This window comes from Mauremys reevesii, linkage group 9 (assembly GCF_016161935.1).
Source record: "Mauremys reevesii isolate NIE-2019 linkage group 9, ASM1616193v1, whole genome shotgun sequence".
Lineage (NCBI taxonomy): Eukaryota > Metazoa > Chordata > Testudines > Geoemydidae > Mauremys > Mauremys reevesii.
In genome coordinates this window covers 27,895,433-27,922,826 of record NC_052631.1, presented here as the reverse complement: position 1 = coordinate 27,922,826, position 27,394 = coordinate 27,895,433, and the positions used below count along the sequence as shown (strand labels likewise).

At 38.3% G+C, this 27,394-nt stretch overlaps 1 protein-coding gene across 2 annotated transcripts in view; it reads left to right on the top strand.

Moving 5' to 3' along the window:
- Positions 1 to 23,237, top strand: part of AGTR1 (angiotensin II receptor type 1) — a 44,900-nt gene extending 21,663 nt beyond the window's left edge. Inside the window, exon 2 of one of the 2 annotated variants that reach the window (XM_039488835.1) lies at positions 21,455 to 23,237. In XM_039488835.1, the coding sequence (XP_039344769.1) occupies positions 21,500 to 22,579 (1,080 nt within the window). In that variant the 5' untranslated portion in view covers positions 21,455 to 21,499 and the 3' untranslated portion in view covers positions 22,580 to 23,237. Of the gene's footprint in view, positions 1 to 21,450 lie in introns of both variants that reach the window. The other variant, XM_039488834.1, reaches the window with a different exon arrangement.
- Positions 23,238 to 27,394: the final 4,157 nt, after the last annotated feature.

Here is a 27,394-nt window from a genome sequence, read left to right as displayed (position 1 = left end):
GACTTGTGTTGACGATGCACTGTTTTTCAGTAGCATCTTGAGCTCTATCAAGGCAATGGCTTCATTTCTAGACATAGGCACCTCTATGGGTGCTCCAGCCCTGGAGCACCCCAGGAAAAAAACTTAGTGGGTGCTTAGCACCCTCTAGCAGCCAGCTCCACCCTCCCACCCACCCCCAATGCCTCCCGTCTGCCAGTAGCCCCATTAATCAACTCCTTCCACTCCCTCTCAGCGCCTCCAGCCCACTGGGAACAGCTGTTCCGCAGCATGCAGGAGGCACTGGGGAAGAGGAGGAGGAACAAGGATGAGCCGTGCTCGGGGGAGGGGGTGGAACTGGGTGGGAAGAGGTGGGGGCGGGGGCTTGGGAGAAGGGGTAGGGGTGGGGCCTTGGGGAAAAGGGGTTGGTGAAGGCGGGGCCTGGGGCAGTGCATAGGGGTGAGCACTCCTGGGGCCCAGAGGAAGCCGGCACCTGTGTTTCTAGATACAAGTAATATTCGAGCCTGGATGTCACAGACCTTTTTGAGATTGATGGCTGTGAACTCTCCTTTCAATTCATGTAACAAAGGAAAAGTGAATGACAAGCCCCCCACCTAAAATGAAAGGAGTTTGCTATAATTTGAGAGTCATGGGTGGCATGTAAGTTGGGGGGGAAACATATGAATACTTCCCAGGAGAGGTCTTGGGGCTGCAGCGAGGGGAAGGAGGTTATGGGGAGGGGGATAAGTGGTAGGGGGAGGGGAGAAAGGGTGGGACAAAGATGAGGGAGGCATGACACCCCGAGTTCCGCCAGTGCAGCCCAATCCCCCTACATCCTACAACTCTGCCAGTGCCCCCCAACTTGTGCTCAGCCCCCCCGGCCACATCCACAAATTCACTTAGGTTGTGAGCTCTTTGGGCTAGGGACTGTCTCTGTTATTACTGTGGCACAGCAGTTACTGTTGTGTCACAATTTCTGTATAAAGGTCAACCTTTCCAAGGCCTCTAAAATCAACATACTTAGTCGGAGTGCCTTTGAAATTTGGTGTTCACGGAGTTCGGGTAGGGTTACTGACCCAAAGTGTGGGAGGGGAAGAGTCATTCAAGATAGAGGTTGCAGTAGGGTGACCAGATGTCCCAATTTTATAGGGACAGTCCCAATATTTGGGGCTTTTTGTTATATAGGCTCCTATTACCTCCCACCCCCTGTCCCAATTTTTCACACTTGCTGTCTGGTCAGCCTAGGTTGCAGAGATATAACCCTAAAAAAAAATAGCCCATTTTTCAAAAAGTTGCTACGGGGGTAGGTTTTGCACAGAGCTACAGCTCAAACTATTGATTTCATGCAGGTCAAACTCACCCTGCCAAGGAAGTGCACAGCCCCCACTGAATCTTTGGGGGACCCAGATTAACCATTGTATTTAAGAACATGTTCACTTCTTCGCTTGTGAAGATGTATTGTCCAGAAGGCTTATAGTGTGCATGCACCAATAAAGAAAAAACACGCAGGGCGAACTGGGGGTGAATGAGTGTCAATTGTACTGAGCCCCGAACTCAGTATGCACCAAAACATCTGTAACATCTGTATAAATAAAGTGAAATGGGAGGGTGTGGGACCCCACTGAATATGATGTACCAGGGCCTCAAATTTCTCTCACTGGGCCTGAAACCATGAGACGGTTTCTAGGCAGCCATTTTGTTTTCCTGGACAGTTGGAGGGAATATGTCAACACCATTACTCTGGTGAACACCTTGACACTGATGTGTCTAGTCCAAACCTTTGTACACCTGTGCAATAAAGATTTAATAACTCATGTTGCTTGTCACAAGTTGTCTCTGTTACAATAGAATATGTTTTTATTTTATGGGAAGATTTACAGTGAACACAGCAGAATAGTCACCACTTGGTCTAATCCAAATTTTTGTTATATCAGTAGGGGAGGAACTGGAGACACTGGGGAAGAGGACGAGGGACAGGGCGAGGGGTTGCAGCTGCAGAGAGGGTAGGCAATGAGTATGGGTAGTAGGTAAACCTTGGAGTGGTGGAGAAAAATCTGTATTTTACTAGGCCTGGGGAGGGAGGGAAGGGCAAGTGGCTACTTCCTGATTGAAGGATAAATTAATGTGGCATTTGCAAAGAGATATAGGGTCAAGGTTTGGAACTGACAATGCAGGTACTTTGACTGCTGAGGGAAAATAAATATGTATGCAGCCAGGGTTGTCAACATGTGGATTCTGGGCAATTCCTGTATCACAAGGTTGCAGAAGTCTGCGAGAGAGCAAGGAGTACACCATGACATGGGGATTGCTTTTTCAGTGTAGAGAGGTGGCCTCCGTTGGCATCATGTTTTGCCCACTCTACATTGCCTCACCGATGGCTTCTGAGGTTGTGATGAAATCCAGTGAATCTGTAACGTTTTGGAATGCAGTGATTCTGCAGCATTTTTTAGTTCAGTCCTAAGTCAGAGAGAGTTTTTCTGTTAACTGCAGTCAGAGCATAGTCAGGCCCTTTATAAGGAAGAAGAGCATATGGAAATCAAAGGTCACCTTTCGAACCAAATCCAACTGATCTGAAAAATGAAACGTACAAAGTGAAGTACTTTGCTAAAACTGTATGGGAAATTGGAAAATAACATTCTTTCAGCTAACCCTTCCACAAATGCGCTTGCAAAGCAGCAAACAGCATACAACAAATTGTGGTATATATATAAAAGTATTTTAAAACAAAAAGTCAGTTTAGTGTTAATGTCTAAATACCATTAAAGTTGCACAATCCTAGGGTTGTGCCATCTATCATGTATGAATATAAATTGTATATCAGGATTTCCCAACTTCTGGCAGGAGAGCACAAATGAGAGATGGGAAATTACAGCTCCTAGGTCTATGTAGCATTAACTATATGCTGCTAAATGTGAAGAAAAACATATAATGTTCCTGGACATTGTAAGTATTAGTGCAAAGGCATAATTGTAACAATGATGAAACTTTTGGTTACAACTGATGTAGTTTCCATATGTGGAATTACCACTCTGTAGTTTACTCACAACTAGGGCTGTTGATTAAATAGCAGTTAACTCATGCGATTAACTCAAAAAGATTAACTGCTATTAAAAAAAAATTAATCACCATTAATCGCACTGTTAAACAATAGAATACCAACTGACATTTATTAAATATTTTTTGTTTTTGTACATTTTCAAATATACTGATTTCTATTACAACATAGAATACGAAGTGCACAGTACTCATTTTATATTTTTTATTACAAATATTTGCACTGTAAAAATTATAAACAAAAGTAGTCGTTTTTTTCAGTTCATCTCATACAAGAAGTGTAGTGGAATCTCTTTATCGTAAAAGCTTAACTTAGAAATGTAGATTTTTTTTGTTACATAACTGCACTAAAAACAAAACAATGTAAAACTTCAGAGCCTACAAGTCAACTCAGTCCTACTTCTTGTTCAGCCAATCGCTAAGACAAACAAATTTGTTTACATTTACAGGAGATATTGCTGCCTGCTTCTTATTTACAATGTCACCTGAAAGTGAGAACAGGCATTTGCATGGCACTTTTGTAGCCAGCATTGTAAGGTGTGTATGTGCCAGATATGCTAAACTTTCATATACCCCTTCATGGTTTGGCCACCATTCCAGAAGACATGCTTCCATGCTGATGACACTCATTAAAAAATAATGTATTAATTAAATTTGTGACTGAACTCCTTGGGGGAAAATTGTATGTCTCTTATTCTGTTTTACCCGCATTCTGCCATAGATTTCATGTTATAGCAGTCTCAGATGATGACCCAGTAAATGTTCATTTTAAGAACACTTTCAGAGTAGATTTGACAAAAAACACAAAGGTACCAATGTGAGATTTCTAAAAATAACTACAGCACTCGACCCAAGGTTTAAGAATTTGAAGTGCCATCCAAAATCTGAGAGGGACAAGGTGTGGAGCATGCTTTCAGAAGTCTTAAAAGAGCAACACTGCGATGCGGAAACTACAGAACCCGAACCACCAAAAAAGAAAATCAACCTTCTGCTGGTGGAATCTGACTCAGATGATTAAAATGAGCATGTGTCGGTCTGCACTGCTTTGGATTGTTATTGAGCAGAACCCGTCATCAGCATGGACACATGTCCTCTGTAAAGGTGGTTGAAGTATGAAGGGACATATGAATCTTCAGCGCATCTGGCATATAAATATCTTGCAACATCGGCTACAACAGTGCCATGTGAACGCCTGTTCTCACTTTCAGGTTACATCGTAAACAAGAAATAGGCAGCATTATCTCCTGCAAATTGTAACCAAAGTAGTTGTCTGAGGAATTGGCTGAAGTAGGACTGAGTGGACTTGTAGGCTCTGAAGTTTTACATTGTTTTGTTTTTTAGTGCAGTTATTTTTTGGTACATAATTCTACATTTGTAAGTTCAACTTTCATTATAAAGAGATTGCACTACAGTACTTGTATTTAGGTGAATTGAAACATTATTTTTATTGTTTTTTACAGGGCAAATATTTGTAATAATAATATAGTGAGCACTGTACACTTTTTATTCTGTGTTGTAATTGATAAATATATTTGAAAATGTAGAAAACATCCACAAATATTTAAATAAATGGTATTCTATTATTGTTTAACAGCCTGATTAATCGCACAATTATTCGCAATTTAATTGCATGATTATTCATGATTAATTTTTTAATCACTTGACAGCCCTACTCACAACAAATGTGTAGGCAATTTAGAACACTTTTTTACTGATACAGTGTAGTATTACTAAACATTATTTCTGCCTTTTAATAGTAACAAGATGTTTTACTAAAGCGAAAACTTTTCTGAATAAATGTTGTTAATACTTGGCTAGTCCTGCCTTAAGGGCCTGATCAAAAGTCCACTGATGTCAAATGGGAGTCAGGCCCTATGATTTTGACATGATGGAGGCATGACTTTGTCCCAAGATGCCCATGCAGCTCTCTCCTGCCCCATACGCGGCAGGTGTGTCACTCATCCCATTCCAACTTCTTGGCTTTCAGAATGGCCAGGTCCATGCCGAGAGAGAGCAGTGATGAAGCACACCTAGGGTTCTGTTCAATGTCTTCATCAGTGATTTAGATAATGGCACAGAGAATACACTTATTAAATTTGCAGACAATACCAAGTTCGGAGGTTGCAAGTGCTTTGGAGGATAGGATTAAAATTCAAAATGATCTGGACAAACTAGAGCAATGGTCTGAAGTAAATTGAATTTCATCCCATAGGGACAAATGCAAAGTACTCCACTTAAGAAGAAACAATCAGTTGCACACACAAAATGGGAAATGACAGCCTAGGAAGGAGTACTGCGAAAAAGGAGCTGAGGGTCATAGTGGATCACAAGCTAAATGAGGTAACAGTGTTGCAAAAAAAATTGAACAGCAATCTGGGATGTATCCGCCAGAGTGTTGTAAGCAAGACACAAGAAGTAATTCTTCTACTCTACTTCATGCTGATAAGACCTCAACTGGAGTACTGTGTCCAGATCTGGGCACCATAATTCAGGAAGAATGTGTAGAAATTGGAGAAAGTCTAGAGAAAAGCAACAAAAATGATTTAAGGTCTAGAAGGAAGACCTTTATGAAGGAAGATTGAAAAAATTGGGTTTGTTTAATCTGGAGAAGCGAAGACAGGGGGAGAGGGGAATTTTCAAGAGCATAAAAGGCTACTATAAGGAGGAGGAAGAATTGTTGTTCTTAACCTCTGAGAATAAGACAAGAAGCAATGGGCTTAAATTGCACCAAGTGTAGTTTAGGTTGGTTAATAGGATGGTTAAGCACTGGAATAAATTGCCTAGGGAGGTTGTGGAATCTCTGTCATTGGATATTTTTAAGAGCAGGTTAGACAAACACCACCTGACAGGCATGGTCTAGATAATATTCGGCCCTGCCTTGAGTGCAGGGGCTGGACTAGATGACCTCTTGAGGTCCCTTCCATTCCTATGATTCTATGATAAGAGGGTGGGCTGGAAATAAGGCTGTAATTGCTGCATTCTCCTCACCAATCCCTGCAGATTTTTTTTTCCCGTTTCATCTCTTTATTTTCTCATGAATGTAGATTACTAGAAAGAAAGAATGCTGCTTCAGGCTGAACCTTGTGGAACTTTGGCAACAGAGGCTCTGTCAATGTATTCCTATTGGAGCTGCACAGCTAGGATACTGGAGTGAGCAGGGTATTGGAGCCTCAAAGCACAGGCCCTCTATGCAGATGTTCCTTGTTTCCTCTGAATCCTGGAGGATCTGCTGGCTTCTGGGGGCAGAAGAACTCATTATGTGTGTTGGTGGGGGGAAGGGGCAAATCCAGTCCTCCTCCAATGACATTACTTTGGGAGAAATTCCCAAGGAGAGCCTCTTGGATTGTTCCTCTGCAAAAGTGCAGATGTGTCCCCCACCCCAGCATTTAGGTGAGGTCTGTTGTTCCTGCTGACTTTTGCCACAGTCCACTCTCATGCAAAGTGCGGAATTTGGGCCTGTGCAGGTGAAAGCCTTTTTTTCTTTATTCTGTCTTTTAAACAGCCTAGAAAATTGGTGGCACTGGTGACATCCGTTCACCTTGGGTTTTACAGCCACCACAGATGTCCAACCCTTCTCCCCACCCCCATCATCCCCCATTTTCTCAGATCCCTTTGTTTTCTCTCAAAAATATTGCTGTTTTTGCTGGATCTGAGATACAATGCGTCATTCCTTAACTCTATAAGGATTCACCATCAGACAGAACATAACCACCTTATTGGACACAAACATGAGACATGGTAGTGAAAAGTAGAATACACAATTTATTTGTTTGTCTGGCATGAAGTAATATAACTCACTTGTGGTTCCCTATTGTTCCTCTATTGACATGATAGTCTTCCAGTCCCCAAATAAATAAATACCATTGTAGCAATCAACTACTACAGAAGTTCACCTCCCCCTAGATTTAGAAGTCTCGTATGGAGGAAAGTGTTACAATGATGTTTACTTTAATGGGGACTGGCAGACTGCCTAGCTCAAAAGAGAATTATTTTAGTAGAACAATTATATAAACACCATCATGTCTCACGAGGGCCCCAAGGGTTAATGTGAGAGGTGTGTAAACAGAAGGAGGGGAAATCAGACAACTATTATTTTAAAACCTGAAACTGATTTTACAGGAAATTAAATATGTTAAGACCTTTAAATCTAAAATTGACAGTGTGGGTACTAAAAATCAATATAGAATCACATTGCCATGTACTTTTCCAAAATCCCAATTTAAAAAAATGGTGCTTTTTTTTTTTTTTTTAATAACAACCACAGTAGATCTGAAGTGGAATCTTCATACAACTTCAACAACAAAAACACCACCCACTAAATAGGAAAATGAATGTTTAAGTCAAGTAGACCTAGAATTAGCTAAAATTACTTTCAGTATTATTCTCTGGCTGGCATTTGAAAAAAACATGCTGTATAATTAATAACAAAGAACTAAAAATCTTACAGAATAATATTTAGTTGCCAAGTATTTTCATTTACAATTTTATAGGGAACTATAATCTTTTCCCAGACTGCAAATACATTTTTTAAAATTTGCATCAGGAAATTTGGGGAGGTCAAACTCCATGTGTCTTTGGGAAAACAAATGTCAGGATGTTGCTCCATGATTTACTCGAACAGGATATTGGGTTAAATGTCAGCAAAACCAGGACTATCCTAAATTAATAGCAATTGGAGAGAGAAAACAACTATTATGTCCTATAATCCATCCTAAAATTGCTCTCTCTGCTATACTCTTCGGTGCTTAAATGCAAAACTTAAGGATAGTACTTTTTTGTACTGTGTTTGTGTCTTTGAAGCAATTCTTCATGTAAACAACATTCTGGGGTTGACACTGAATGATGACACTTGAGAATAAAAAAACAGTTTTTTTATATTTTTTAAAATAGGAAATACAGACCTCTAGTGGTCAGAATGTCCTACATAGTGTGAATAGATTTCAGAGCAAATTAAACAGCATCACTATGATTATTGCTATTATCTTCTTCCTATTGCTTTTCCATTCCAAAAAAAAAAATCCTTCAAAATACCTTCCCCATAATTTCAACCCTGGTTACTCCTTCTGAAAGCAGATGATTTCCCACAGAGTATGCACATTAATCTGCACTTTTCCCTTACAGAAACTTTCACAGATAAAACTGAGCAAAGTTGAATGAGGTTTGGTAACGAAGTTAAAAAATTAATCAAAGTCAGGAAAGCAGATGGGGGGGGGGAGTATGAAAAACTGGAAGTAAGGAAGAAAAGCAAGAAATGAAAATAATTTGATTTTTCTAAGTACTGAAGTATGTAGAAGGAGATAAATATAGAGGAGAGTTCTCGGCATCACAAAGTGTACCAGTTTACAGGCTAACAATAGCTGGGCCTCTGCTACTCAAGAGCCAATATCATGAAAGCTAATTTGACAAGGAAAGTCAGTGTTTCACTCTAATGGAGAAATTCACATCCTCCTAAGATGTCAGGCCTCACCCTTGCAGTTTGCTGATTATGAAAAACTGGCACCATAAAGCAGCCCAGCTTTTACCATGGCAGCTTAAAAACTGTTGTCACATATTTGAAAGCTCTCATCACAAACTGAAAATTTTAAGATTTAAAATATTTTGATCTAAAAAAAATGGTATTTAGATCATCTAACTGTCCAGGGCAAGCAATAACTCACTCTTTCTACTCATGCATTACTTCAGCTGAAAATATTAACCAAGTATGTAGAGTACACAAGTAATTAGCCTAATTGTGTCATTCTTACAAAGCCTAAATAGAACAGGGCTGCCCCGGTGGGGGGCAGGGGGAGTGAGGCAGTTTGCCCCAGGCCCCGCAGGGGCCCCCACGAGAATAAAGTATTCTATAGTATTGCAACTTTTTTTTTATGGAAGGGGTCCCTGAAATTGCTTTGCCCCAGGCCCCCTAAATCCTCTGGGCGGCCCTGAAATAGAAACACAATGAAAGAAAGCAACCAAAATAATGACTGCAAGTTAGGGCCCCAATTCTGCAAACACTTGAACACACAGGAGTAGTCCTGCTGAGCTCACTGGGATTATATACTCGTATACATGGACTGGAGCATACATGAGAGTAGCACAGGGTCAGCCAAAAGCATATCAATGCAGATCTTACAAATAGACATTGCTTTTCAAACAATAGTACTTTTACACAGTACATTTTAACAGTCAATACAAGGACATACATTCACTAATACTTGTGAAACATAAAACCAAAAAGTAGCTTAATCCAATTCAAAAGATTGTAGCAGAAAGAAAGCACTTAAATAATACTGGTAGTGAGTTCTCATGTGATTATGGTAATTGCTTAGTGAAAGAGTCCAAATACGTTAGAAATGGACAGGAAGGCATATAGTTCCTGGGATTTCTGGTGACTCACATGCCAAATCACTGTTTTATCTAATTATTCCAAAATGTGCCCAAGCAGCAACAAATTCAACAATTATTATCAAAGCTGCTTTTCTGTTTGCTTGTATGATACAAATGAGTATATCTGGAGAAAAGCTTCTAGTTCTGTATTGTATTTCTCTAATTCTATTCTTCATGATTACATTTGTAAAAGGTTAAAGTCTTAGGCACTAAGCATCGTGAAACGTGGGGAGGCTGTCACGTGACTGTAAAGCCCATGCAAATAGGAAGACTACAATACTTATAATTACATGGTGTGATTTAACGGCAGGAACACATTTCTTACAGTCTCCTCAGCCTACATGTGGGCTCCTCAGCAGTAACTCTGGACTAGAGAGACCTAAGGAGCCATTTGTTGGGGGGAAGGGTAGAAATCCCTGAACCAGCAGAAGGGCAGATTGTGGCTGAACAGCAGGTTAAACTTGACAGGTCTGAGGCGTTCATGTCTTGCCAGAAGAGGGCGCATGCCATAGCTCCCTAAAAACCTATACGAAACAGCCCTGGGAAAGTCTCTGGCACTTAGTTCTGATCAGAGCTGCATTCTGATCCCATTTGAACCCCTGCCACCCTCCATTCCAGTCTCTGCCCCTCTGCCAGCAAGGCCCTGAGGCTGCTGCTGCCTGTTCTCCCACCTGGTTGTTCCATGCCAGCTGGATGCCACTAGGATGAGCACTGAGAGCAGAGGAGAAGAGCCGGACTCCCTGGCTTCAGTGGTAGCCCCACAGGAGCTCTTGAAATCCAGGAATTGTAACCGCAGGGGAAACCCCATGGTTCAGCTCAATCCCTGCTGGGTTTGGGATAGGCTTTAGCTGGAGCTGAACAAGTACACAGAAAATAAGAAAGAAAATCCCCTGCATCTATTTGCAAATTCTTATTTAGGATTGTAACTAAAGTGAGACCAGGCCACATAGTTTGCCCATCAGCCTACTATATATACTAAAAAATATATTTTTAAAATAAACTCATCTTTAAATCTGAGAAACCGAACATGTTTCTATCTTGAACTGCAAGTTACAGCTGTTACATGGAAAGCTGCCCACTAGGGAACAGTCTGAAAACAGCAGCTTGTTCTAGATAGGCCACTGAGTAGCCATCATACTGTTAACATTTTTTGCTTCTATTGACTTGTACTGGATTGACCCAGCAACCTAGAGGAAGCAGCCTCTCCAGCAGTGCTCATCAGGCTTCACCATCAAGTCTTCCCTCTGTACCATAAGTCTGGGCAGAGGAGCAATCACAGGGCTCTTTAGAATTCAGACCGCCCTTCGTTAACTTATCCTATTTAAGCACTTGTACTTAATGACACTCCTCTCTGCCTGTACATGACAAGATATTTTGGCAGAAAAAATACATCTGCTACTTTATCTTTTGTATCTGTGTTTGTTAAACAAGAATTCTACCACCACCTACTTTTTTCTGTGGGTAGGCTTTGGTCCTAGTTGGTGGCAGAGTGTTTACAGGATGCAGTCTGTCTCATTGCCGTGAGAAGCGAGGTCCTGGGAGATAAGCAGGAAAGGAGGATGAATTTGTGATCATATGAGGTGGAAGAAAGTACAGTCACTTATGGCTGTGGGGATGAACATACTGTTTATACTGCTGTATAGGAAAAGGACAATGAAATAAAAAGCTTGTAAAACCTTAATAGTTTTGCAGCAACCAGTTACAACAGACCTAGAGAAGGAATGAAAGCAAGACTACCTGGGACAGAGTTTTTTAAAAAAGGAACAATAAACAAACACTTTTTATTATAGAACATATTCCAAAATGTTTTCCAGCCTGTCTCAGGAAGTTTACTCTGAGTTAAATCCACAGCCCTCTCATGTGAAAAGAAGATTTCATCCTGATAAACACAGAGAAGTCTTATTTCTCATTTACAGGGGGAACAGATAACCCAGCCAGCATCAGGAGAAGAAAAAGGGCGTATTACCTACTGTAATACAGCTAAATCCTTAAGGCTGGGTCTGCCTGTATCGATAGTCAGTGCCAAAGCACAAATATTGAAAGCATTTTTGTTTGTTTGTTTCAAACCTTACTTGTGACATCTGGTTACCCATTTATAGCTAATGAAGTTTTCACAGGAAGCTGGAGTCAGTGGTATCTCATCTTATGTTTCAGTTGGCAAAGCACTATTTACCTTGCCTGGGCCCAGCATCCTGCCTTGTTACCACAGGCAGTTTAATTAGGATGCATGCTCATCCAACACAGGAAATGAATAGAGTGGTAAATAATAGCTAGTAGAACAGTCTGAAACCCTGCATTACCAGTGACTTATTATAATCATTGTAATTAAAAAAATAAAAGGTCAAACAGGACAGTAATGTACAACAAGGATTAGCAGCTCACCAGACACTTAGCTTAGAGATTGACTCTGAAGCAGCCCCCACCCCCTATTCTCAGTCACTTGAAATCAATCCTTTTAGCAAACGCTACTGCCATGTCACCCTTAAAGTTCCCAGGCACTGGCTAGAGTAAAATCTGTCTGTCTGCAGCCTCTGTGTTTGTCTTTTATGCACCATTCAGATTATTTTGATGCTTTGGCACTCATTGATGAGGTAATGATGCAGATTGCAGTAGGTGAAGTGTCCCCACATTAACGTATTCTATTCTGTATAGCTTTAATGTAACTAAACCCCAGTGATGTCTAGCAAAGAAAGAGCACAGTTCACTGCAAGGAATTGATATCAACGATGATGTTCCATCACATCTCTCAGAGCTGCCATCTTGAGTAGCTCTTCAGAAGGAATGAGTTTCCACTTCAGGTTTCAAGCTTTTTCTATTGCTTTAGAGTTTCCAGAGCAGTGAGGGGGATGTGCATCTCCTGAGAAGCAAAACCAACTGTGTCTTCTTTTGAAACATTAAGAGTTCCTTAGACTGTAAAAGTCCCATTTGAGCATTAGCAATGCTTTCCTTACGAGAACTTAAGATGTCAGGCCATTCAGAAATTCAGTCTCACAGTGATATAAAGCCATTTGTGCTCTCAAATATATAGAGCACAACATACAGCCAGGTGATAAGATTACAAGTGTGTCACTGTTAGTCAATCAAGGGAAATTTACACATCTGTTTCTCCTAGGAAGACATGGTCCACATTCTTTATTTGCACTCAAAGGAAACGTCCTTCCATATTCCTATTGCATGCAAACACTTTACAAAGCTATTGTGTGTGTTTCTAACACTTCAAATATATCCACAAAAACATTCTTTTCTTTCTGATGCATCAAAATCTCTTATAAGGAAAATGCAACAAAACTAAGTTTCTTACCTTATTCCTCCTTAATAATCTCTTTCTCCACTCTCCACTTCCTCAGCTCTGTATTATTTTGGTATTTCTCATTTTGTCATTAGAATTAGCATATTTTCCTTTTTTGTACATGTGCATTTGAATAATTAATAAAATATTTGCAATTGTTTGATATATTTTGAAGATGATAATGTGCCAAATTCATCCCTGGTGTAACTCTGCTGAAATCAGTGGTGTTACACCAGAAATGAGCTTGATCTGTTAACTTTGAAATGGCTGTTTTAATTTAGTATTCATGTACAGCATTTCAAAAAACTCTTTCCTGACCAAGGCCCTGATTCTACTTATGAAATGCTGAACTTCCTTATTTCCCTCCTCACTTCAAAGGGAGTTGTGGCCATTCAGTACCTCACAGAAAGTGCTCACAAACTTACAGGGTCAGGCTCAAATTAACAAACTTGATTTTATTGCTGATTGTAATGAATTTTAGAACATTTAAGGTAGGTGCTTATTTACAAACATTTAAAACACAGATAACAATAGTTAGCATTAATCAAGGCCACCGCTCTCACCAGAAACATTAGCCACCATTTGAGCAGAAAGGGGAAGTCAAAACCTAAATACTGATGCATACCCCAAAGCACACTAAACTATGTGGTGCGTTGCCAAAGGGAATAAATTCCAAAGGTGGGGCCAATCTACAGAGAGAGCCCGGTATTCCTGCTGGTTATTAGAAATGCTTCAAGATTCATGGACTGCACAACCATAAAAGCTGCAACCTGTTTTGAGAGGAAAATACTTAAACCCTCTGCAGAGGGACATCTACCACATGTTGCATTAGACATGACTTGACTATTTGCTATGAAATCCACAGTTGTATTCAATACATATCTTATGTCACAATTCCACCAACCTTACACACATAGAGTAGGACCTTACTACTTGGAATCAGTGGGTCTGCTCATGGAGTAAGGTCCAACTCAGCACAACACTGGTAGATTCAGGTTCTTAGCTAGCATACAAGAGGTCAGACTAGATGATATAATGGATGATAATTGTTCTTTCTGGCCTTCAAATCTATAAGTGTCTATTGGTAAGTGATCCTGAAATGACAGAATTCATGACTCTAAGGAATGACAGGAGAGACAACAGCAGAATAAAAAGACGATGGATTTCAAGAAGGCAGACTTTACCAAACTCAGGGAGTTGGTAGATAAGATCCCATGAGAAACAAGCCTAAGGGAAAAACAGTTTGAGAGAGCTGGCAGTTTTTTAAAGAGATATTATGTAAGGGCACAAGATCAAACTACCCCACAGTGTAGGAAAGATAGGAAGTATGCCAAGAGACCCCCCCTGGCTTACCTAGGAGATTTTCAATGATCTAAAACTCAAGACAGAGTCATACAAAAGTAGAAAATGGGTCAAATTACAAAGGATGAATATAAAGCCTGTAGGGACAAAATTAGAAAGGCCAAGGCACAAAATGAGATTAAACTAGCTAGAGACATCAAGGGGAACAAGAAAACATTCTACAAATACATTAGAAGCAAGAGGAAGACCAAGGACAGGGAAGGCCAATTACTCAATGACGGGGGAAAGACAATAACAGAAAACGTGGAAATGATAGACGTGTTAAATGTCTTTTTTTGTTTCAGTTTTCACCAGAAAGGTTAGTAGCAATTGGACATCTGGCATAGTGAATGCCAGTGAAAATAAAGTAGGGTCTGAGGCTAAAATAGGAAAAGAACAAAAGTTAAAAATTGCTTAGACAAGTTAGATGTCTTCAAGTTGGCAGGGCCTGATGAAATTCATCCATCCTAGAACTGACAGAGGAGATATCTGAGCCATTAGCAATTATCTTCGAAAACTCATGGAAGACCAGAAGGGATTCCATAGGACTGGAATAGGGCAAATATATATGCCAGTCTATAAAGAGGGGAATAAGGACAACCTGGGGAATTAAGCTGACTGGTCTGATATTTTCAGTACCCGGAAAGATAATGGAGCAAATAATTAAGGAATCAATTTGCAAACACCTAAGCGATAATAAGGTGATAACTAACAGCCAGCATGGATTTGTCCAGAACAAATCATGTCAAACCAACTTAATAGCTTTCTTTCACAGGGTAACAAGTCTTGTGGATGAGTAGAAGTAGTAGATGTGGTATATCTTGACTTTAGTAAGGCTTTTGATACTATCCCACATGACCTCCTCATAAACAAACTAGGGAAATATAGCCTAGATGGAGCTACTATAAGATGGGTGCATAATTGGTTGGAAAACCATTTCCATAGAGTAGTTATCAGTAGTTATCAGTGGTTCACAGTCAAGCTGGAAGCTGCATATCATGTGGGGTCCTGCAGAGATCAGTGCTAGGTTTATATTCATAAACAATTTAGACAATGGCACAAGGAGCACACTTGTAAAGTTTGTGGAGAATACCAAGCTGGGAGGGGTTGCAGGTTCTTTGGAGAATAGGAATAAAATTCAAAATGATCTGGACAAACTGCAGAAATAGTCTGAAGTAAAGAGAATGAAATTCAATACGGACAAATGCAAAGTACTCCACTTAGGAAGGAACAATGAATTACACATGTGCAAAATGGGAAATGACTGCCTAGAAAGGAGTACTGCGGAAAGGGATCTGGGGGTCATACTGGATCACAAGCTAATATGAGTCAACAGTGTAACCCTGTTGCAAATACATCCCAGATTTCTGTTTTTGTTTTTTTTTATCAGCAGGAGTGATGTAAGCAAGACACAAGAGGTAATTCTTCCACTCTGCTTCATGCTGATAAGGCCTCAACTGGAGTATTGTGTCCAGTACCGGGCCCCACATTTCAGGAAAGATGTGGACAAGCTGGAGAAAGTCCAGAAGAGAGCAACAAAAATGATTACAGGTCTAGAAAACACGACCTATGAGGGAAGATTGACAAAACTGGGTTTGTTCAGACTGGAGAAGAGAAGACTGAGGAGGGGACCATAACAGTTTTCAAGGACATAAAGGTTGTTACAAGGAGGAGGGAGAAAATTGTTCTCCTTAACCTCTGAGGATAGGACAAGAAACAATGGGCTTAAATTGCAGCAAGGGCCGTTTAGGTTGGACATTAGGAAAAACTTCCTGTCAGGGTGGTTAAGCATTGGAACAAATCACCTAGGGAGGCTGTGGAATCTCCATCACTAGAGGTTTTTAAGAACAGGTTAGACACACACCTGTCAGGAATGGCCTTAGGGCAAATGGCCTTATTACTTAGGGCAAATCTGCACTACAGTGCTACATCAGCACAGCTGCATTCATGCAGCTGCACCGCGGTAGTGCATCTGGGAAAGACATGCTGTGCCGCCGGGAGAGCGCTCTCCCATGGGCACAATTACTCCACCTCGTCAAGAAGCTATGTCGGTGGGAGAGCATCTCTCGCCAACATAGCGCCAATGTGGACAGCATGAAACTTGCGTCGCTTGGGGATGGGGGAGACTTTTTCACACCCCTGAGCGATGTAAGTTATATCGACTTAGGCTGTAGGGTAGACCTGCTCTTAGTCCTGCCTTGAGTGCCGGGGACTTGACTAGATCTATTGAGGTCCCTTCTGGTCCAATACTTCTGTGATTCTATATGAATGAAGAAAGGCTATAATGACTAACAGACTGTACAGTCCCAGCCTGGAGCTGAAGCAAGTTATAAAAAGATGGACCATATTGTTGCAGAGCACAAGCTACAAAAATATGTATTCACAGGAGTTCACATCATGTTGGGTGGCTCCACAGTGTGCTTCAGGGGAGTATTTGCTATTTTCCTTATAGGATCTGGATAATGTGACTGGCCACAAAGCTAAAACCTGTGACATGCCAGATTTTGTGAGGCATGGGCAGCCATGAATTTGAGTCCTGGGGGGTTAATAAGTTAATATGCCACTGATAATCAGAATATAAGGTATTTGTTGTGCCAGCTGGTTTAGCATGAGTTTTTTGCTTGGAAAAAAAATGGTAAAAATAACTGAGGGTTGGTTGGGAGGGTTTTGTTGTTGTTGTTTTTGTTTTTGGTGGGTTTTTTGAGGCATTTGTAACAAACGAGGTACCTAGATTGTAATTTACAGAAGGAGTTGCTGAGATTGGGAGGAATTAATTGTAGTTCTTGGTAAAAGTTTTATATTTAAAGCTACATTTAATTAGATATTCCAGTCTTGGTGTAATTCCCAAGAAGCTAAATCTTGAAATTGCCCTTTTATCTTTTTTTTAATTAATCAGCTTTGTAAGTCCGGCATTATTCCTAGAACAAGGAAGTGTATCAGGAGGATAAATGAAGCATTAATAGATCATTACTCATGGAAAAAAAAACATATTTGAGGCTCACTACATTTTTAGAAAAGAGCAACCTATTAAAGTAAAAGGATGGTCTTGTGGCTCAAAGCACTGGCTTGAGCGTCAGGAGATCTAATTCAATTCCTGGCTCTGCCTGATTTCCTGTGTGATCTTGGGCAAGTCCCTTAGGCCCAGATTTTTAAAGGTTTTTCGGCATTCCTCAGCTAAACACTGGAAGGCCAAAGTGGTTTGGGTACCTAGGAACCTAAGTCCCATTAACTTTCAGTGAGACTTAGGCTATGTTGACACTGTAGTCAGAGGTGTGATGGCAGCTTGCGTAGGCTTTACCCAGGATTCAAAGGGGGCTTGTAAGGAGCCACTGTGTCTTCACTGCTGTTTTTAGGCATGCTAGCATGGGTATGCCTACCCAAACTGCAATCAGGCCTTCAACTGCAGTGTAGACATACTCGGAGGCTATTTCTATGCTGCGCTGCATAGTGTGGACTACAGGGGTGTGAACTGCAGTGTGCACCAAAGTGCTGCACTGTAACTCCCCCATGTGGACACTGCCAGCATGATACCTAGTTTGCGTTAACTTAGCCCTCTTCCAACAGGACTACATTAGTACGAACTAGGTACCTTTTACTTCATGCCAACAGGATCCACATGGGGCAGATACAGCGCAGCACTTTGGTGTGTGCTGCAATTCACACCCAGTCCAAACTGCAGGGCTGTGTAGACAAGCCCATAGACTTGTAAATCAGATAGATGTTGCAACACTGAGCAGAACACCTAAATACCTTTTAAAAATCTGAGCTTTAATTTCTCTGTGTCTCAGTTTCCCATTTTAAAAAAAAAGGGAAAATAATACTCCCATTGTCTGTCTTGTATATTTAGGTTTTAAGCTCTCTGAGACAGGACGTGTCTCCCACTATGTCTGTTTAAAACTTTTATCATGATCTTAATTGGAACCTCTGGTGCTACTGTAGTATAAATAATGAGCAACAACAAAGTATCAGTATTAGTCCCTGAAGTTTTCCGTTGCCTGTACAGTACTGCAGATGTCTTTTTTTTTTAAATGAAGTAAAGTAGTTATAATGCCCCAGTGGTTTAGGGACATATTCATTTTTGTAACAGTGACTTTACATTTACCAGGTTGTTTTAAGAGTAAAGCCAATATATTAATCTGTGTTTCGGGCACAAGTTAGGTATGATAGTCAGCTAGGGTCCTCACAGACTTGTCAAGTGAATGCTGTGTCATCTTGTAAGTTTCCACTAATTTGGGTGCAAAATTTGCTGGTCTGTAGGTGGTTGAGAAAATGTTCTGCCTGTTTCAGTTATAATTTAGTAACTGCACCCTGAGGTTCCAATTCATTAAGAAATAAGTTGTTTGTGCACACCGTAGAGGCCCTAGCAAAGCCAAAGGTAGATTTTACACAACTTGCACATGTTTACATTGCTTGGATATATTTTTAGTAGATTTATGTCAAAATTTTCACACTTGGGCACCTAAATTTAGGCACGTAGATCCATATTTAGGCACTAACTGAAGAGGTAATGGAACTGTGATTCCTTCCCCTGAAACCTTTCTAAAGGTTTCAGTGTGGGACAAAAACAATCTGGCCCTGGATTTTTACAGATTTGTTTTTCATTGTCAATTAAACGACAAATTTTTCAATCCAAATGGCTGGGATGTGTAATTTGTGAGCGGTTTATGTGTTTACAATCCTGGTGAATGCAACAAACCACTAAGTTGTAAGACACACTCAGTTCTGCCTATATAACCTCCAAATAGTCCTAAAAAATTAGGCTTAAATTACTATGTCAAAAGAACATTAGAGTACAGATACCACAGAACAAAATAAGTACCTAGCTTGAATTCACAGCTTTAGATAAAACTCTAGCCTATGGCACATGTATCATATTTACTGTATGGACTGGCATGACATCCAAGTATAGAATCTAAAAGACATCTGAGTAAGTTGGTCCATTTGCCACATCATTTTTATGATTATTGAAAAAGTAGCCTGGATATCAGAAGATTCTTCTAAAATGTAATTAGCTGGGGTTTTTTTTATTACCTGCCTGTTATCACAGGGAGGCTTTTTTGCATAGTCATTAGCTATTTCCGCTTTAAGTTGCAGCCTCACTGAAAATTATACTGAATCTGAGTTTTAGCTTGCCTTTCAAAAGAAGCTATCACTATTGAACCAAATCCTAAAGACCTTACTCATGTTCAGTTCAGTTGAGAAGCAGAGGGTGCCTATTGACCTTCTTAATAGTATTTCCTGAGTAAGCACTTCAGAATTTTACATTTACAATTAAAATGTTATGAGAAATATCATTTTAGAATTTGTAAGAATAAACATTTTGTGGGCTGAACCATCAGCAGGCGTAAGTGAGGATAGTTCCATTGAAATCCAGGGAGCTATCACAATTTATAGCGGCTGAGGCTCTGGCCTTCTGGTTTTTGTGCATGTTCAGAGAGTTAGAAATGCTGGTAAACCTCTGAAGGCTGCAAGGCAAATCTTTTCAACACAATTCATATCGTTTGCCATGGCTTCCAGAGAGCAGCCAAACATATGTTCGGGACAGATACAAAATCCTCACTGCATTTCAAAGTAGTTTATTTAGGTGGTTAAAATTAGTTTTTTCCCATGACTGAACTGGAACAGAAAGCAAGGACTTTTGGAACCATGGAAATTTACTATCTTTAGTCTTTACTGCAATGACATTAGAAAGATAGTGTCATAGAAATAAAAGAATCATTTATGCTAAATTAAAACTTTCCTTTTTATTTACAGTGCCACAGAAAAATGTGGAACACAGCTACACATCCTCTTTCTTTTCCCCATTTCTTTAGTATGCATTAAGGCAACTTATAAGTAATACTTTTCCATTTGAGTGTTGTCAGTTTCAGCCTGCTGTTCTCCACTAAAGAGTGTGGTATATAAACCATACCTTCTGGTTTGCTTAGAGAAGCAGCTGACTGCCAGTTCTGGGGATGGGAAGACATATTTTTTTCCTGTAGATCAGAGGTTGGCAACCTTTCAGAAGTGGTGTGGCGAGTCTTCATTTATTCAATCTAATTTAAGGTTTCACGTGCCAGTAATACATTTTAATGTGTTTAGAAGGTCTCTCTCTAAGTCTATAATATATAACTAAACTATTGTTGTATGTAAAGTAAATAAGGTTTTAAAAATGTTTACGAAGCTTCATTTAAAATTAAATTAAAATGCAGAGTCCCCTGGATCAGTGGCCAGGACCCAGGCAGTGTGAGTGTCACTGAAAATCAGCTCACGTGCTGCCTTCAGCACATGTGCCATAGGTTGCCTACCCCTGCTGTAGATAATTGGCAGTGCAGTGGGGTGGTTTTTACCTTCCAGAACAGCACTGACATTATGTATCACATTGTGGGCATTGTGTTTGTTCCTTGTTTGAGTTTTGCCTCATACTGTTTGTGGGCCAGTGTTGAGGATTCCCATAGGTGGGTTTGTTCTTTTGTTACTGCTTTGGTATTGGGCAGTGCGTTGCAGAGGCTCAATCCAATCCCCAGAAAGATTCCTGTGGATTTCAATGGGAGCTGATCAGGCCCTTAATTCATTACCTGACTTTATCTCTCATCCCAAATCAGTGAACAGTGCTGGCTGAGGTACGTCATTGGCTCAATGAGAGAGCAAACTTGGTTAGGGAATTTAATCATCACCACAGCTTTTATTGTACTCCATATTTGGTCCTATGCAGCAACAACTATATTCTACCTGTTCCATGCATATTATTTCTACCTAGGTCCAATTACAGAGATTCTCTGACTTCAGTGGGAAATTCACACAATAAGAGTTCCAGGCAAGAAACAACTACAGGATTGAAACAGTTAATATCAATGGGAGTTTTGTGCAAAGGGTCTGGGGAAAATAGACCTGTGAGTTTGCACCACTGAATGTTTGCTTCCACCTGAAACTAACCAAAGGCCCTATCCCGACATCCACTTGTGCACTGAAATTTTGATTTCATAAAGAATGATGGCAGGATATGGCCGGGGGAGTGTAAAATGAAATAGAATAAATACAATGATATGAGGTTTAAAAGAATCAAGGATTTTGGTAGTGTTAAATACATAAAATAGGCATGTATAGCCCAGGGTACATTAATACAAAGAGAAGACAGCACACATCGAGAGAAATATAAAGAGCTGGAAAATGTTTCCCCATCAGTTTGCAACAGGAATTTTGCCTGAACAAGGGCTCATTAAGGATTTGGCCTGTAACCCAGACTTCAACTGAATCAGATGGAGCTGTTCAGTTAATGAAAAGTAGATTAATTTCTCATGTCCTCATTTCCTTAGAAGTGTAGTTAAAATTTCCTTCAGTGAATTGGATTCATCATTGCTACATAAGGTACAGTCTTGAAATTTAATTGCAAAAAAGCCCCCAAAAAACCTTCACTCATGATTTTTTTTTTCTTTTTCACCCAGATAGAGTTTATATTGTGCCTGAAACAAACCTGCAACTGAAGAGATCAAGATGAGCCTTAATTCATCTACCGAAGGGACTGTTAAAAGAATCCATGTTGACTGCCCCGTTTCAGGAAGGCATGCCTATATATACATTATGGTTCCAACTGTTTACAGCATCATCTTTATTGTAGGCATATTCGGGAACAGCTTGGTGGTCATTGTCATTTGCTTCTACATGAAATTAAAGACTGTGGCTAGTGTCTTTCTGTTGAACTTAGCCCTGGCTGACTTATGTTTCCTAATGACATTGCCACTGTGGGCAGCCTACACAGCCATGGAATACCACTGGCCTTTTGGCAATTGTTTATGTAAATTAGCATCAGCTGTGGTAAGTTTCAACCTGTATGCCAGTGTGTTTCTACTCACATGTCTTAGCATTGACCGTTACCTGGCTATAGTACATCCAATGAAGTCCCGACTTCAGCGCACCATGCTTGTTGCCAAAATAACTTGCATTGGCATCTGGCTGCTAGCAGGATTGGCTAGTTTGCCTGTCCTAATTCACCGTGATGTATTTTTTGTCGAGAATATGAATATGACAATTTGTGCTTTTCGGTACAAAACCCATAATACAACACTGCCTGTTGGGCTAGGTTTATCTAAGAACATGTTGGGTTTTTTAATTCCCTTTTTGATAATTTTAACAAGTTACACCTTAATCTGGAAGACGCTGAAGAAAGCTTACCAAATTCAGAAAAACAAGACCAGAAATGATGAGATTTTTAAGATGATTGTGGCAATAGTACTTTTCTTCTTCTTTTCCTGGATTCCTCATCAAGTGTTTACCTTTCTGGATGTATTAATCCAGCTAGGTATCATAACAGAATGCCAAATTGTTGATGTTGTGGATACAGCTATGCCCTTCACCATCTGCATAGCTTACTTCAACAATTGCTTGAATCCCTTTCTTTATGGTTTTTTTGGAAAAAAATTTAAAAAATATTTCCTGCAGCTACTAAAATACATTCCACCAAATCTCAGAGCACATCCAAGTCTAACAACAAAAATGAGTTCCCTTTCCTATCGACCATCAGAAAACTTAAGTTTATCCATGAAAAAAACTATTGGGTCTTTTGACATTGAGTGATGTCTTTTGTCCTATATGTTTCTAGAACAACCTTGCATATGAAATAGCAAGAGTGTCAAAGTTCACCCACAGTCCTGACCATCACAGCTTACTGCACATTATTACTAAGACATTAAATCATCTACTAGAAATCATCTTTGGAAGATTTAGCAGTGGCCTTTTATATTGTCAAGAGGACTGTTTGTTATTTTTATTTGAAGCAACCCAAGAAGATGGCAGTCTTTTGGCATCCTGCCTCAGAGCTCAGAAATTTGGAAGAAGCGTACATGATGCTCCTGAAAAGATCTCAGAACTTAGGTTAAGGCATGATCACTTGTGAATTATATGAACTCTGCAGAATTTACTTTCAACATACATAAGCAATTCTAAGCTAACCATTTGGAATTGTTATACAAAGTGTTGCCAGAGTCAAACAGAATGTTTGTTTTCTTTCACATGATATTTGGTGAGGATGGTGGAGAACAGAGTTATGTCTGAAATATGAAAAATATCAATTTTTCCTTGATACAAATATAGTGTATCATTACATTTATAATACACCCAGTTGGTGAAAATATATATATTCTACATATGCAGGTCTCACTCCCATCTCAGATTGAGATTTAAGGACTTCAAGACTGTGTTCACATACATTTTTGCTATTATTATTCATTTTAAACATGGCAAAAGTTTATATAATATATAAAATAAAATGCAGTTTTATTTATTAAATATATTTTTTTATAAATCTATATTTCTATTAGTTATATTCTATACAAGGAAACATTACTTTGTACACACACATTTTTATCACTATGTTAAATGTAGGTTGGGTATTTTTATGGCCACAGTTTATATATGAACCAGTCTTACTCTCACTTGACCATGAATATCCCCTATTGACATCAGTGGGATTACTCATGGAATAAAATTTTACTTTATGTGACTAAGAGAATCTGCTCCATATTAGCAAAATATGGACATCCTGTGACAGAGGTCATTAGCAAGCTTTAAAGAATCAGCCAAAATTATTTTCATAGAATAATTACAGCACTAAATGAAAAATAAACACATTAATTCAATCCACTCAGAACTTCTCAAACTCCTAAAAATGTTCCATTTTCTTCAGTATTTCTGGACACTCAAAACTCCACAAAGCAAAAATGTAATCATACTTATTGGGTCAAATTCTGCTCTCAATCATAGAAATGAAAATGTACGACTAAATTTTGCTCTCAATTTCTATATTTACACCAAAGTAATTATGAGCAGAAATTTGATCCTGAAGGACATCTTGAAGGACGTGGAATTATTCCCCTATTCACATCTGAATAACTGAGAGCAAATCTGGCCCAAAATATATATCTATTTGCAGACAGATTCCTGCTGATAAACCTCTAACTTTTAAAATTTTTCTCACTGTAAGGGATATTTAAGCACTGGAACATGTTACCTAAGGAAACTACAGAATGCCAATCACTGAAGACTTTTAAGAACAGGTTAGATAAACAGTTGTCAGGGATAATCTAGGTATACTTAATCCTATCTCCGTGAGGGAGTTGGATTAAATGTCCTCTTGAGGTCCCTTCCAGCCCGACATGTCTATGATTCTATAATTCTAAATGAGAACAGTGACACCCCTTTGAGGAAACCTAAACTAATGACATAATTACATTTTACCTCCTTTTTAATTCACCTAATAACTTTCCAGAAAACTTTGTTCAATTCTAATTTAAAATTGTCTAATCTCTGCAAAAGGAAATCATCTGTTTACAAAACAGTCTGGCAGAGAAAGATAAAAATTTAAGAAAAATTTCCTGATAATTTCAGATGAATGGTATAAACAAATACATAACAGTGAGATTATTATCCTAAATGTAGTATTTTCACAAATTAGAGATGACACTTAACTAGTTTTTGAGTTTGATTGTGAGTTGTAGGATTATCTCTAACTTCTGAATATTATAGTATACACAGAGAAATATTATTCCAGGATTTATTTTCACTGTGGAAAATGAATGGCACTATTATTGTTATATTATTTATTATATTGATTTTAATATTAACGTATAGCTCAGAATTAGACAATGAAATATATGTAAATGTATTTAATATCTTACATTTAGGCTAAATCTACTCTGAGATTTGCACATGATATTCAATTAAAACCAATGGGAGATATGTACCTGAAAGCAAAATTTGGTCCATTATACTTTGGAAAGTATCCAAAATAGTTGCATTGCATTAAATACTCAATAAGTTGAAGCAGGAGTATTAGAGTTTGATATATATGGATATAGATATAGATATGCATTGATATTTAGGTCCTCATCTGGGTCAGTTGATTGGCAGGCAAGCAAAGCTCTTTTTAAGCAGCATACAATCTTAATACATTGCAGCAGGCAGTTCTTCCAGCTCTTAGCATTTTTCTTATAGCAAGCAAGCAAGCAAGCAGTAGCCCCATAAGCAAGCCTAAAAAACTTATCATTCTGTAAGCTCATCCTATTAACTCCCTCAGCCCAGACACTCTTTTATCATCCACATATTATCTCTAAACTACCAAAAAAAAAAACTTAAAAAAAAAATTCTATCTCAAAAATAAAAAAAAAAAACAAAAAAAAAAAAAAAAAAAAAATAAAATAAAAAATAAAAAAAAAAAAAATAAAATTAATAAAAAACAAAACAAAAAAAACCAAAAAAAAAAAAAAAAAAAACAAAAAAAAACAAAAAAAAAATTAAATAAAAAAAATAAAAAAAAAAAAAAAAAAACAAAAACAACAAAAACAAAAACAAAACAAAGCACTCTAAAATAAACCAACTAAAATCAAACAATTCCCCCAAAACTCATTAATCCACAAAAGGCAAACTTACTGAAACACAGCAAAAACACAGCAAAAAATAAAAAACAAAACAAAAAAAACAAAAAAACAACAAAAAAAAAAACAAAAACAAAAAAAAAAACAAAACACAACACAAAAAAAAAAAAAAAAAAAAATAAAATTTTTTTTAAAGGGAAACAAAAACAAAAAAAAAAAAAAAAAAACTAATAAAAAAAAAAAAACAAAAAAAAAAACAAACTAACAGCAAGCAAAAGCAAAAAACAAAAAAAAATAAATAACCAAACAAAAAAAAAAAAACAAAACATCATAAATTTAATCAAAAAAAAAAAAACAACAATCATCAATTTAACTTATTATTATTCCATTAAAAAAAAAACTTTATTCTAACTTTTAACTAATTAAAAAAAAACAAAAAAAACTTACTATTTACTATATAGTACCTTACAAAACACACACAATATAACAATATTAATTACAATTTTAACTAATAAAAACCTAATTAACAATTCAAAATAATAAACAAAATTCAATTAAATTTATTATATAACAAAAAAAAAAATAACAAAAATTACATTTTTTACAAACATTACAAAAACAACAACTCATTTCAAACTAAAGTTAACAAGTTTAAACTGCTGTTTACTCTAGTTAACATTTACTAATTTTACAGTTAATTACTTATACTTTCAATCTTACCCTTAACCACATCCTCATCTGTTCCTCTGCCCTGTCTATCTGTTGCCCGCCGCCTGTTCCCCTCCTATTTCCCTCTGTGCCTTTTCATCTGGGCCTGTTCCTGCTGCCTTTTTTTTATCCCCTTTTTCCTCAAAAAACATTCTTTTCATCCCAACCTCTTTTAATTTACAAATAAATATTCCCAATTCTTTAATCAACAAAAAATCTTCTTAAAAATTTTTCTCTAAAAAACAAAAAAAAAAATGAACACTCAAAAAAAAAAAACAAAAATTAAAGGGCAAAACAAATTAAAAAAAAAAACAAAAATAAACTTTAAAAAAAAAACAAACACAAAAAAAAAAACAACAAATAAAACCAAAAAAAAATCACAAAAAACAAAAAAAAAAACCAAAACAAAAAAAAAAGCAAAAATTTTGGTTCTTTTCAAATTTTTTGTCCCAGTTTTTTTTTCCTTTTTTTTGTTTTTTTTTTTTCAATTTCAATTTTTTTTTTTGTGTGTTTTTTTTTTACAATCAATTTTTAGTCATCATTTTTTCTTCACCTCCAGTGTTATCATTTTCAAATATTCAGGTTATCATCATATTTTCAATCATTTCAATCAATCAAAAAAATCAAATTCAATCAAATAAAATCAATCAATCCATAAAATCAGGCAAAGCAAAATCAATCCAAGATCTCAGTCACGTGATCATCAGCAGGCTTTCTCCAGTCCAACACTCCATCATGTTCAGCAGTCTACTCCTTGCACTTCTCTGGCTCAGTTTCTTCAATCCTACTGTTTGCAGCAGTCAATCCATAATTGCATCCCGCATCTTCAGACTGCTTCCAGTAAGTTAGTTCAGACCTGCTGCTTGCAGGCTCAAATCATATCTTGTTTCAGTTTTTGTCTCTTTTGTTGCAATCTTTTGTTTTTTCTTTGCTGTTTTCAGCTTTTTTTGCATTGAACAGTTTTTTTTGCAATGATTTGTTCTTCAACAAATTGCAGCACAGCCCAAAAAGCTCCAGCTTCCCAAAGCAGCTTTCATTCTTCTCCACACACACACCAGTCTCTGCCAGCTGCACTCTTTTCTTCTCCTCAGGCCTGGCCACACCTGGGGCCCTGGGCAGACACATACTTTACAAGGCGATCTGGGCATTCATTCTACTATGTTAGATATGGCTGCATTCATGCTTCTGGCTCTGGGGATTCTTCATCTGTTCTGCTTTGGGGCCCTCAACTCCAACCGCAACATACTCTCTACCTCTGTCGTCACCCTGTCCCTGCTTCCTCTCCCTCTCATCACCCCTACCTGCCGCATCC